At 43.8% G+C, this 13679-nt stretch overlaps 1 protein-coding gene across 1 annotated transcript; it reads right to left on the bottom strand.

Annotated features, from left to right (window-relative positions):
- Positions 1 to 814: 814 nt before the first annotated feature.
- Positions 815 to 12267, bottom strand: LOC121840596 (centrosomal protein of 162 kDa-like). The gene is made up of 7 exons (XM_042304833.1): positions 11962 to 12267; positions 7758 to 7934; positions 7397 to 7580; positions 7000 to 7076; positions 6590 to 6654; positions 6170 to 6200; positions 815 to 921 (listed from the first exon to the last, which is right to left on the bottom strand). The coding sequence occupies exons 2-7, from the start codon at positions 7912 to 7914 to the stop codon at positions 815 to 817; spliced, it is 621 nt and encodes a 206-aa protein (XP_042160767.1). The 5' UTR covers positions 7915 to 7934; positions 11962 to 12267.
- Between the last annotated feature and the right edge of the window lie 1412 nt (positions 12268 to 13679).

Raw genomic sequence — 13679 nt, 5'->3', positions numbered from 1 at the left:
AAATCAAATGTTATTGGTCACATACACACATTTAGCAGATGTCTAGTGAAATTCTTGTGTTCCTAACAATGTAGTAGTAACCAACAATTCACAACAATACACACATCTAAAGGTAAAATAATGGAATGAAGAAATATATAAATATTAGGATGAGGCAGGTAGGTGTGAACGCCTGAATCAGTGTGGTTATGTATGGTAGGGTTTAGTGCTTATTAACAAGGGCTCCGTTCCTGTCCCTTACCTGCTGGCTTCTCTTGTTGCTGAGTTGAGTGGAGGTCAGGTCAGGAGCTGTCCTGATCCTGCTTCATCAGCTTCTGTACCTCCTCTCTGATGCTTCTGGGACGGGGGCCTGGGGAGGCCAGAGGAGTGTCTGGCTCTGCTGAGCGTCTTGGGCTTGGCTCACGGGATCTATTGCTTAAGGACTGGCCAGTCTTCTCTGGGCTGAGCTGGTTCCCACTGTGAACATACAGCTCATGTTAATGTTGTCCCACTCCATTCTGTACCTTCCAGACAGTGTCTGTTATCCTTCCCCACTACAGTCATGTGACAGACAACTGTAGACTCACCTAGCAGCCTCTGGTGTCGTCCATGCTGTCTGGTCGGATGGGACGCATCAGCTCCTCTGCAGTGGGCAGCTCTGAGAAAATACATCAAAGTCAATCAATCAGTCATGAATCAATCAGAAATTCAAGTCTATTTGTAACACCTCAACACAATCTTACAACTTCAAATGTACCATCTTGTCAGAATATGGATGGACATGACACAGATGGTCCAAAGGATCTAGCTCCAGTAGGATCTGACTGACAGCCTGCTAGTGCCGTCTATGGACTCCTCCGCTCCCTAGTTCCTCTCTGGTGTCACTGTCCGCTCCAGGGGGCAGGAGCTCAACGGTTGAGTCCAGAGAATCATGGAGGGACACTTACACCAGGAAATGATGTGATCAGGACAAATAAAATATTGATTTTAGGGGTAGGTCAGTTTCAATACTGTATGAATAGAAAATGGTGTCATAAAAGCAGGAAACGATTCATCAGGATATATCACATGCCTGTGAAACAGGGGTACTGTTAGAGGAACCAGAGACAATGTATATACAGTACATACTGTGTACACAACACACACACGTGTTGTCACGATACAAGGTTTAGTATAACAATACTCGATACCATCACGATAGTGTCACGAGAATTTTCAATCCCAATGACCAATCCCAGAGGTTTGTAAGAACCTGGGTTTAATACTAATTAGGCAAAGACTCAGCTTATGCTAAAGGTTCGTACATTTTATTCACGAGAACGTTCTGAAGTCCATAATACAAAATTTTAACTTGCTCCCTACTTACATACTTCCACACAAACAGTAGATATCCTACGCACATACATACACACGAACAGTAGGTGAGTTCTCACCACTGTTTATCACATTAGCTGGCCATGTTCGTTCACGTGAGAGCGAGCTCTGTTCCATTGCATTTCTACAGACAAAGGAGTTCTCCGGTTGGAACATTATTGAACATTTATGTTAAAAACATCCTGAAGATTGATTCTGTACATCGTTTGACATGTTTCTATGGACTGTAACAGAACCTTTTGACTTTTCGTCTGCTCCTAGTGATCGCGTGTCATGAATTTGTATTTGTGAACTGAACACGCTAACAAAAGGAGGTATTTGGACATAAATGATGGACATTATTGAACAAAACAAACATTTATTGTGGAACTGGGATTCCTGGGGGTGCATTGTGATGAAGATCATCAATGGTAAGTTAATATTTATAATGCTATTTCTGACTTCTGTTGACTACACAACATGGCGGATATCTGTTTGGGTTGTTTCTGACACAGAGGTTGTATTAAGGAGAAGTGTATCTATAATTCCGTGCATAATAGTTGTATCTTTTATTAATGTTTATTATGAGTATTTCTGTAAATTGATGTGGCTCTCTGCAAAATCACCGGATGTTTTGGAATGACTGAACGTAACGCGCCAATGTAAACTGAGATTTTTTTATATAAATATGAACTTTATCGAACAAAACATACATGTATTGTGTAACATGAACTCCTATGAGTGTCATCTGATGAAGATCATCAAAGGTTAGTGATTAATTTGATCTATATTTCTGCTTTTTGTGATTCCTCTCTTTGGCTGGAAAAATGGCTGTGACTTGGCTCTGACCTAACATAATCCTTTGGTTTGCTTTCGCTGTAAAGCCTTTTTTAAATCGGACACTGTGGTGGGATTAACAAGAAGTGTATGGTTTAAAATGGTGTAAAATTCTTGTATGTTTGAGGAATTTTAATTATGGGATTTCTGTTGTTTTGATTTTGGCGCCCTGCACTTTCACTAGCTGTTGTCAAATCGATCCCGTTAGCGGGATCTCAGCCCAAAGAGGTAAGATCCATGTCTCTCACACACAGTTCGAGGCTCTATGGAACGGCATTTGTTTCTTTGCATGTCAAAATTTTTTACGTGTATCTTTTCGACATGCAAAGACCCAAGGGGCTGTCCATAAGGCTCGAGCAAAAATGATCTTGACTGAGAGAGACGTGAGGTGGGAGAGACGACGTGAATTAATAACGTTTTTGGGGAGAACCAGCTTTGAAGCCAGCAATATCTTCATATCACAAACAAGGTACTAGGGTAGTGAATTGATGTTAGCTTCAGCTGTAAAGCTAGCAAGACAAGTTAGCCTACAAACGGTATCTTCTTGCATTGTAAAGTGTTCTAGCCTGTAATAGACATTGTTTTGCTAACAGTAATTAACAGTTAAATAATGCAACAAAGCATGTGAATATTAAATGTTAACTTCTGTGCAGCGATTCCTCAGGACAGGCTAGCAATGAGTAAGAGGAGCAGGTAAAGTACTCTCACGCTACAAGGGAACATCGGCTGTGCTGATTGAAAGAGGATCAAGTCAGTATCTATCAGTAGATGACGTGACACACATTTGACAGAAGTACCGATAGTAACAAGAATTCTAGTACTGAAATGCTTTTCTATGTTCTAGTGTCGAAAGAGTACCGAAGTTTCGTATATCGTGCAGCAATAACACAAACACTAAAGACCTCTCAATCCCCCTTTCCCCAAAACACATGTAAATATTGTACAATATTGTGCCTTCCTGTATTATACTTATTCTAAAATGTTAATTCTACTCTACTAATTCATTTACTTTAGGTTCGTATTCTTCCATATTATTATTGTTGTTGCATTGTTGAGAAGGTAACTGCAAGTAAACATAGGGCTAATAAAACTTGGACTAACATAGGGCTAATAAAACTTGGGCTAACATAGGGCTAATAAAACTTGGGCTAACATAGGGCTAATAAAACTTGGGCTAACATAGGGCTAATAAAACTTGGGCTAACATAGGGCTAACGACTCCATTTTGTTGATCCCTGCCTACAGACAGAAACTAAAACAAGAGGCTCCCACGCTGAGGTCTGTCCAACGCTGGTCCGACCAAGCTGACTCCACACTCCAAGACTGCTTCCATCACGTGGACTGGGAGATGTTTCGTATTGTGTCAGATAACAATATTGACGAATACGCTGATTCGGTGTGCGAGTTCATTAGAACGTGCGTTGAAGATGTCGTTCCCATAGCAACGATTAAAACATTCCCTAACCAGAAACCGTGGATTGATGGCAGCATTCGCGTGAAACTGAAAGCGCGAACCACTGCTTTTAATCAGGGCAAGGTGACTGGTAACATGACCGAACACAAACAGTGCAGCTATTCCCTCCGCAAGGCTATCAAACAAGCTAAGCGTCAGTACAGAGACAAAGTAGAATCTCAATTCAACGGCTCAGACACAAGAGGCATGTGGCAGGGTCTACACTCAATCACGGACTACAAGAAGAAATCCAGCCCAGTCACGGACCAGGATGTCTTGCTCCCAGGCAGACTAAATAACTTTTTTGCCCGCTTTGAGGACAATACAGTGCCACTGACACGGCCTGCAACGAAATCATGCGGACTCTCCTTCACTGCAGCCGAGGTGAGTAAGACATTTAAACGTGTTAACCCTCGCAAGGCTGCAGGCCCAGACGGCATCCCCAGCCGCGCCCTCAGAGCATGCGCAGACCAGCTGGCCGGTGTGTTTACGGACATATTCAATCAATCCATATACCAGTCTGCTGTTCCCACATGCTTCAAGAGGGCCACCATTGTTCCTGTTCCCAAGAAAGCTAAGGTAACTGAGCTAAACGACTACCGCCCCGTAGCACTCACTTCCGTCATCATGAAGTGCTTTGAGAGATTAGTCAAGGACCATATCACCTCCACCCTACCTGACACCCTAGACCGACTCCAATTTGCTTACCGCCCAAATAGGTCCACAGACGATGCAATCTCAACCACACTGCACACTGCCCTAACCCATCTGGACAAGAGGAATACCTATGTGAGAATGCTGTTCATCGACTACAGCTCGGCATTCAACACCATAGTACCCTCCAAGCTCGTCATCAAGCTCGAGACCCTGGGTCTCGACCCCGCCCTGTGCAACTGGGTACTGGACTTCCTGACGGGCCGCCCCCTAGGTGGTGAGGGTAGGCAACAACATCTCCAGCCCGCTGATCCTCAACACTGGGGCCCCACAAGGGTGCGTTCTGAGCCCTCTCCTGTACTCCCTGTTCACCCACGACTGCGTGGCCACGCACGCCTCCAACTCAATCATCAAGTTTGCGGACGACACAACAGTGGTAGGCTTGATTACCAACAACGACGAGACGGCCTACAGGGAGGAGGTGAAGGCCCTCGGAGTGTGGTGTCAGGAAAATAACCTCACACTCAACGTCAACAAAACTAAGGAGATGATTGTGGACTTCAGGAAACAGCAGAGGGAACACCCCCCGATCCACATCGATGGAACAGTAGTGGAGAGGGTAGCAAGTTTTAAGTTCCTCGGCATACACATCACAGACAAACTGAATTGGTCCACTCACACAGACAGCATCGTGAAGAAGGCGCAGCAGCGCCTCTTCAACCTCAGGAGGCTGAATAAATTCGGCTTGTCACCAAAAGCACTCACAAACTTCTACAGATGCACAATCGAGAGCATCCTGGCGGGCTGTATCACCGCCTGGTACGGCAACTGCTCCGCCCACAACCGTAAGGCTCTCCAGAGGGTAGTGAGGTCTGCACAACGCATCACCGGGGGCAAACTACCTGCCCTCCAGGACACCTACACCACCCGATGTTACAGGAAGGCCATAAAGATCATCAAGGACATCAACCACCCGAGCCACTGCCTGTTCACCCCGCTATCATCCAGAAGGCGAGGTCAGTACAGGTGCATCAAAGCTGGGACCGAGAGACTGAAAAACAGCTTCTATCTCAAGGCCATCAGACTGTTAAACAGCCACCACTAACATTGAGTGGCTGCTGCCAACACACTGACACTGACACTGACTCAACTCCAGCCACTTTAATAATGGGAATTGATGGGAAATGATGTAAATATATCACTAGCCACTTTAAACAATGCTACCCTATATAATGTTACTTACCCTACATTATTCATCTCATATGCATACGTATATACTGTACTCTATATCATCGACTGCATCCTTATGTAATACATGTATCACTAGCCACTTTAACTATGCCACTTTGTTTACATACTCATCTCATATGTATATACTGTACTCGATACCATCTACTGTATCTTGCCTATGCTGCTCTGTACCATCACTCATTCATATATCTTTATGTACATATTCTTTATCCCCTTACACTGTGTATAAGACAGTAGTTTTGGAATTGTTAGTTAGATTACTTGTTGGTTATTACTGCATTGTCGGAACTAGAAGCACAAGCATTTCGCTACACTCGCATTAACATCTGCTAACCATGTGTATGTGACAAATAAAATTTGATTTGATTTGATACATCTTGGGCTAACATAGGGCTAATATAACATTTGGGCTAACATAGGGCTAATATAACATTTGGGCTAACATAGGGCTAATATAACATTTGGCTAACATAGGGCTAATATAACATTTGGGCTAACATAGGGCCAATCAAACTTGGGCTAACATAGGGCTAATAAAACTTGGGCTAACATAGGGCTAATAAAACTTGAAAACACATACTCGTGCTGAATTAAAAACCCACTCTGACCCAGAAAAGAAAAATGGATATTGGTTTGTAATACCTTTGGTGAGCATGGCAGGACTTTTAGGCTTCTGAAAGAAAGAGAGAGAACATAATGAGATGAGCAAAACAAAAGAGCCATGCAGTCAGTCGCCCACCACATATTCAGCCAATCACAGACAAGACTTGGCACACTCCCCATTAAATATCCCTTCTTCTCACTCTACCTCTTGAGAGAGCTGGGATAACTGCTGAATGCCATATTGCCTTTATAAACTGTGGCTTTTTTTTAACCCAGAGTGTTTAGCACGTGAGCAGCACAAACAACTCCTGCTTACAAAACATCATGTGGCAATTCTACATGACGCAATTACAATCAACTTTCGGTTTAAACCTCTGGTTCAAATCACTTCCTTACAAAGCATTATTAGAACTAAATAACTACATTTTCAAACCAGACTGGCATAAAACCTAGTCTCACCCAATTTCTCTGCTCCTCAATGACCTCATCTTCAAAGTGCTCATCCTCGCTGTAGTGGTTGGAGGCTGCAGCAGGCACAGACAGAATGACAGATTCACTGATGAGCTACAATCATACAGATGAGGTATGTGCAAGTACTTGTCTAACAGAGTGCCACTGTAAATGACAACAGACATGGGTTCAAATAGGATTTGTTTCCTTTTAAATACCTTAACGGCAATTGATTGAGCTTTCCGTTGGTTCAGTTGCAACAGGCATCGTCAACTAATGCGGAAACCACTCCCAACTTCAAAATATTTGAAAGAAAACAAAACCTATTGAACCAAGCAGGGTCTGGAGTAGTGTGAGCATAGACATCCTATTAAATGATATTAGAATTCCTAATTCTATAATTGCACCATCTGTCCTACCTGGGGAGAGTCTGTCAGACTCCATAGCTTTCTCCTCCTCTCTCTGATCGACCTCTGCCACAGCCGCCTCTGCTTTCCTGGAGAAACAGCAGAACAAGTGTCATTCACAGATCACACGCTGGGAGTGATAGTAATGACCTTACCCAGCCACTGTCTGCAACACTGAGGGTCTCCTAGGGACAACCCCAGCAGTGGCTTCAAAAGGCAGCTACAACTAGGCCTGGGGTGACTCGGAGGGTCATGCTCCGGAATGAAGATGCCCCTAGTTACAGATCTAGGATCAGCTTGTCTTCACAAAGTCCTAACCTTAACCACTCGAAAGTGGAAACGCAAAACCGACCTGAGACCATTGTGTAGAGACAACATTCCCCTGAGCTCCAAAGAGTGTCATAGATACCTGAGGGTGGTAGCTGTGGTGGAGGCGCTGGTGGAATCCAGATCTTTGTTGAGTCTGGAGTAGTCTATGGTGGAGGACGCACCTCCCTCCAGGTGGGCCTTCTCCTCTTCCTCCTCCAGGCTGTCCATGCCCAGACTAAGACCCACTGCAGCGTTCTGACCTGGTCCGGACGCCATCACAGAGTCTGGGTAGACACAATCACAGACAGACATGTTTCAACCATTGCTATTTTCAAAGAGTTTAAAGTAAAATAGTTTAAAGCTGGCACGTACAGCTGCTTTCATGTCACTACCCTGATGTTAGGTTTGCAATGGATTGAGCTAGATCTGGTGACATCATATAGAGTATCTATCCATCTCACCAGAGCAGACACCCTCAGGCTCCAGACGGTCTCTGCTGAAGATGACAGGCTCTGCCCCCTCCTCCTCCTCCTCTGAACCCACCTCGACTCCCTGATGCTGCAGCTCCTCTTCCCCCTCCTGGATGGGCTGGGATCTTCTCAGAGACTTACGGAACATCTTTTCAGATCTCAGCAATCCTGGAGAAAAAAATATTGGACTGTTCAATTCAGGTAATTACAGGAAACAGAAATCGCTCTTGCTTCAGGCTACTTCTTGAATCGAAAGAGGACCTGTGGTTGTTGTATAGGCCTTACTGTGGTCAGACAGCTCAGCACAGGACTTGATGTAATGAGATTTTTTTTAAAGAGCTAAAAAGGAGTCCATCCATGCGGACACCAAGCTGTCAATATTCCAGACCGTGTTTGAAACCCCACTATGGTAATGAAGCTCATTAGCTCTGTGTTTTATCATTCACAAGAGATTGACTTCCTGGGGTATACAGGCCTGCAGAGCCCCTCAAAGGCCATGCAGTCCATTTAAGAGGGGAACAGCACACAGAAGAGAGAAGACAGAGCAGTAGAGCTAACATTGATCTCAGCTCCACTACCACTTGCTGTCAGTCTACTGGAGGGAGGGTACTGTAGAAAAGCTCCATATCCTCATAAATATTCAAATGGTCTTTGCAATATGAATAGCTGTCAAGATAAAAAGGTAGATTTTTTTTAACCTAAGTTAGTCTCACCACGGCAAAACAGGGCTAACTTTTCTATTTCAGCACTGAATGATCATTTACAGAATGGGAAATGGTCACAGTAAAAACAAAACAAGATCTATCAGCCTCTCCAGAGTTGGACTAGTAAAAGCAGTTGGGAGTCATTTTACTAGTGAAAATGTTTTGCCCAAATAAAGTGCTAAAACTAAGGGCAAGATAGTTTGCTAGAAGCACAGAATCACAGCTCGCATTGACACACTGAACTGTCTGGCGGTGAAAGAACATTTAGCACAAGTAACCATAACAACTGCCCTTGAGGTCCAGAAAGTTATTTATTTTTTCCAATGCTATGCTTTTATGGTCACGGCTTATTTACACCACTCCATTAGCAGAGGAAAACAAAAATAAATATGAAATGACAAGGAGACAAAGACAGTTAACAGTATGTTTTAAATCCAGGTTTTGCTAAAATCATGGTTCATCATGGTTTCAGTCATAAAAACCTTGATTTCCACCTTTGTAATGTGGATACAGGTCTGGGAAGTGTGGCAACACGAGACTACAGTCAAGGCCAAAGGTTTTGAGAATGAAAATGAATATTGGTGTCACAAAGTTTGCTGCTTCAGTGTCTATAGATATTTTTGTCAAATGTTACTAGGGAATACTGAAGTATAATTACAAGCAAGGCTTTTATTGACAATTACATGAAGTTGATGCAAAGAGTCAATATTTGCAGTGTTGACCCTTCTTTTTCAAGACCTCTGCAATCCGCCCTGGCATGCTGGGCCACATTCTGACTGATGGCAGCCCATTCTTGCATAATCAATGCTTGGAGTTTGTCAGAATTTGTGGGTTTTTGTTTGTCCACCCGCCTCTTGAGGATTCACCACAAGTTCTCAATGGGATTAAGGTCTGGGGATTTTCCTGGCTATGGACCCAAAATATTGATGTTTTGTTCCCCGAGCAACTTAGTTATCACTTTTGCATTATAGCAAGGTGCTCCATCATGCTGGAAAAGGCATTGTTCTTCACCAAACTGTTCCTGGATGGTTGGGAGAAGTTGCTCTCGGAGCATGTGTTGGTACCATTCTTTATTCATGGCTGTGTTCTTAGGCATAATTGTGAGTGAGACCACTCCCTTGGCTGAGAAGCAACCCCACACATGAATGGTCTCAGGATGGTTTACTGTTGGCATGACACAGGACTGATGGTAGCGCTCACCTTGTCTTCTCCAGACAAGCTTTTTTCCGGATGCCTCAAACAATCGGAAAGAGGATTGATCAGAGAAAATGACTTTACCCTTTACAGTCCTCAGTAGTCCAATCCCTGTACCTTCTGCAGAATATCAGTCTGTCCCTGATGTTTTTCCTGGAGAGAAGTGGCTTCTTTGCTGCTCTTCTTGACATCAGGCCATCCTCCAAAAGTCTTTGCCTCCCTGTGCATGCAGATGCACTCACACCTGCCTGCTGCCATTCCTGAGCAAGATCTGTACTGGTGGTGCCCTGATCCCGCAGCTGAATCAACTTTAGGAGACAGTCCTGGCGCTTGCTGGACTTTCTTGGGCGCTTGAAGCCTTCTTTACAACAATTGAACAGCTCTCCTTGAAGTTCCTGATGACCTGATAAATGGTTGTTTTAGGTGCAATCTTACTGGCAGCAATATCCTTGCCTGTGAAACCCTTTTTGTGCAAAGCAATGATGACGGCACGTGTTTCCTTGCAGGTAACCATGATTGACAGAGGAAGAACAATGATTCCAAGCAACACCCTCATTTTGAAGCTTCCATTCTGTTATTCGAACTCAATCAGCATGACAGAGTGATCTCCAGCCTTGTCCTTGTCAACACTCACACCTGTGTTAACGAGAGAATCACTGACATGATGTCAGCTGGTCCTTTTGTGGCAGGGCTGAAATGCAGTGGAAATATTTTTGGGGGATTCAGTTAATTTGCATGGCAAAGAGGGACTTTGCAATTAATTGCAATTCAGCTGATCACTCTTAATAACATTCTGGAGTATATGCAAATTGCCATCATAAAAACTGAGGCAGCAGACTTTGTGAAAATTAATATTTGTGTCATTCTCAAAACGTTTGGCTACGACTGTACAGTCTTTCTAGTCTATCAGGTTTGGATCTGTCTGTAGCTACTAGCATTATGCCATACTAGTCTAACTACTAGTCTACCATGGTTTGGGGGATTTGTCCCTCGTCAAGCTACTACGACTTTACCATCTTCAAGACCCTGTGAGTCACTATCACTAACGTGACTGTCCACTGGTGTGTCATGGACAGAGGCACTCCCCTCAGGACTCCTCTCTCCTGATGCATTATGGTTGCTCTCATTCGTGGGAGGGGTGACTGCCTGGAAGAGTGGGAGGAGTCGTGTTCTGGGCTGTTATTTTCCAGCCCCGCAGCAATGTGAGAAGAAGCATCCTGATTGGTTCCATGGATCTTGTCCAGCTGACTGAGCCTATCCAGAGCTTTGCTGTGAGGTTTGGGGGTGGGCCTAGTGGGGGCTTCCACTGTGACAGCTAACCAATGAGCAGCATGAAGTAGGAAGATAAGAGGGTAGATAAAGATGAGAAAGGAATCATGTTCTGTACACACAAATAAAAGGATTCCAGGGAAAGGGACACCCTCAAAGAGTACATGCATGGTTAGGTGGGCAAAAGGAGAGAACTACTAAATGTGAGCTAGAAATATTTAAGAGTTAGCTTGGAGGAAGAGAAGATCTAAGGCAAAAAACAACAACACAAATATAGCAAAGGAGAGGGCAGAGGGCAGGACTAAAACTAATGAGAGAAAGTGAAGGTTGGCAGCATGTCACTGTACTTACGCCAATGATGGGGAGACAATGTGCCATTGGGTGGCCCTAAGGAACTAGGGGTTACAGTAGTGATTCCTATACCCTGAGGGTGCTTTTCATTGGGCTGCTCTCACTCTCATCCTCCTGAGTTTTCACCACAGCCTGTTGCTGGGGCTTTTTGGGTTAAGTGAACCTGTGTTTGGCAGCCTCTGCTGTGGGGACAGGTGGAAGGAAAGAGGAGATGGAAGAGAAAGGAGAGAAGAAGGTGGGGGCAGACAGCTAGAGAACAAGACTGATATACAAATGCGTCATGAAGAGCCGACTGATGTAAACCAATCAAAGATGAACTCATGAAAGGAGTCAAACCATAAATATCAGGGGAGTAGCAGCAGGGAACAGGTTATGATGGACATGTTATGATGCTGAAATTAAATGCAACAGATGTTCCAGGAATAACAGAGCAGATAGGAAATCAGCACAGAGTCACAGTGTCCCTCTAAAGATATAACCTTTCAGCATGTCATGAAACACACAAGCACAAAGACACATACACTGAGAATGAACCAAAATGACAAGCGCGCACACACACACACACACACACACACACACACACACACACACACACACACACACACACACACAAAAACAGAGAGAGAATCCTAACTAAACTGAAGCACATCAACCTACACATCCCTGGCTTCGCTTACCTCTGCCAGGTGTCTCTTCGCTGTCCTCCTCCTCCTGCTACCACGGCACAGGGACAGCTGATGTCTTCTTTGGTGGTGGTTTCTGAGAGGCTCTGTCCAGGCTGTCCAGAACACTGGAGCGCTTAGCACTGCCACCCAAATCCACTGAGTCATCTGAGACAGACTAAATACAATTCAATGGTGATTAGGTTAAAGTATCCATCTAGCCAGTTGGTTGAGTGAATACATAGTAGTATGGACACAGATGAGGATGGTTATCAGTATCTTTGGTGTGGATATAAAGAAGGGCAGAGTAATTAGTGAGTAACTTCAGCTATAGCTATGAACACCCAGAATTGCAGACATAGTGCTACTATCGTAGGGTGACCAGACGTCCCCGTTTTTAAAAGTGCGTTAAAAACAGACCGCAAAGTGAAATATTTTACTTGGCAAGAAAGTCCGGGCATCAGAGCCTACGGGTTGACGTCTCAATCGCGTTGTGCTTGTTTAGGCCAACAGAGGGGGCTTCTCGTTATAGCAGCTTAATTCACTCTTCTTCTACTAACTACTTGCTCGCAATAGTTTTAGAGAAAACTGCTGTGGAAAACTTGGCCAGAAGCTAGCAAGTGTCAAGTGAAACCACAACATCACCACAAACGTCTTTTCAAGCCAGGTAAATTACAATCGTTTGAGATACTAGCTAGTGATGTTATAATGTCACAATTTATCATATAGATAGATGATCTGCTCTATAAGGTTTTAAATAGGTTATGCTAGCTAACGTTAGCTATGTAGACTAAGTTAGCCAGCTAGGTTAGCTAGCTACTGTCATGGTAGCTAAGTTAAAAAACGTTCACATGTAAACATGCAGTGGACGGGCTATTTTGAAAATATGATTATATTAAATGAATGCACAATTTAAGGAGAAGGAAAAATGAAGGGAGTAAAAAGAGTGAAGCAAGGAGAGTGTAGAAGAGTGAGGTGGAAAGGTGAAGAGAAGGAAAGGAAGATGAGTGAAGAAAAGAGGAGGAGAAAGATTGGAGGAGAATAAAAAGTTAAGAGACTAATTAAGACTGGCACAAGGAGAGTGAAGAAGAGCAGACAGAGGAGATACAATGACTCTTTCCAAGAAATGGAAATGCACTTTTTTATGATAAACATGATGAGAGAATTTCCATTTCATACGCTCAGGTCAAGACGATAGAATGGTTCACTGCATCCTCTCTTTCAATTGGCAGCCGGTGAAGAACGGCAGTGGTAGAACATCAGCAGACGAAAAAGCATAAGCAGGGAGCATGGACAGCCAGCGAACATAGCTGTGTCCTAAAATATTATGGTAGTCCTGGCCAACAAACTCACAAAAGCTCTTTAGTCTTTCTACTCTGACGGTGAAAATATCCAAATATCTTTGTGAGCAGGTTCTCAACATCAAGGGGAATCATATCCAAAGCTGTTCTGGCTGTGTTATGAATGATGTGTGCAGGTACTCAACATCAAGGGGAATCATATCCAAAGCTGTTCTGGCCGTGTTATGAATGATGTGTGCAGGTACTCAACATCAAGGGAATCATATCCAAAGCTGTTCTGGCCGTGTTATGAATGATGTGTGCAGGTACTCAACATCAAGGGAAATCATATCCAAAGCTGTTCTGGCCGTGTTATGAATGATGTGTGCAGGTACTCAACATCAAGGGGAATCATATCCAAAGCTGTTCTGGCCGTGTTATGAATGATGTGTG

This window comes from Oncorhynchus tshawytscha, linkage group LG23, assembly GCF_018296145.1.
Source record: "Oncorhynchus tshawytscha isolate Ot180627B linkage group LG23, Otsh_v2.0, whole genome shotgun sequence".
Lineage (NCBI taxonomy): Eukaryota > Metazoa > Chordata > Actinopteri > Salmoniformes > Salmonidae > Oncorhynchus > Oncorhynchus tshawytscha.
Note: the sequence above shows the minus strand (reverse complement) of the source record. Positions and strands in the feature narration are given on the sequence as shown.

Coding starts and splice junctions, on each gene's coding strand:
- LOC121840596 (XM_042304833.1), bottom strand. CDS start 7,914: ATGTTCCGTAAGTCTCTGAGAAGATCCCAGCCCATCCAGGAGGGGGAA. Junction 7,077..7,396: donor ACCACAGCTACCACCCTCAG/GTATCTATGACA, acceptor CTGTTTCTCCAG/GAAAGCAGAGGCGGCTGTGG. Junction 6,201..6,589: donor TTGAGGAGCAGAGAAATTGG/GTGAGACTAGGT, acceptor TCTTTCTTTCAG/AAGCCTAAAAGTCCTGCCAT.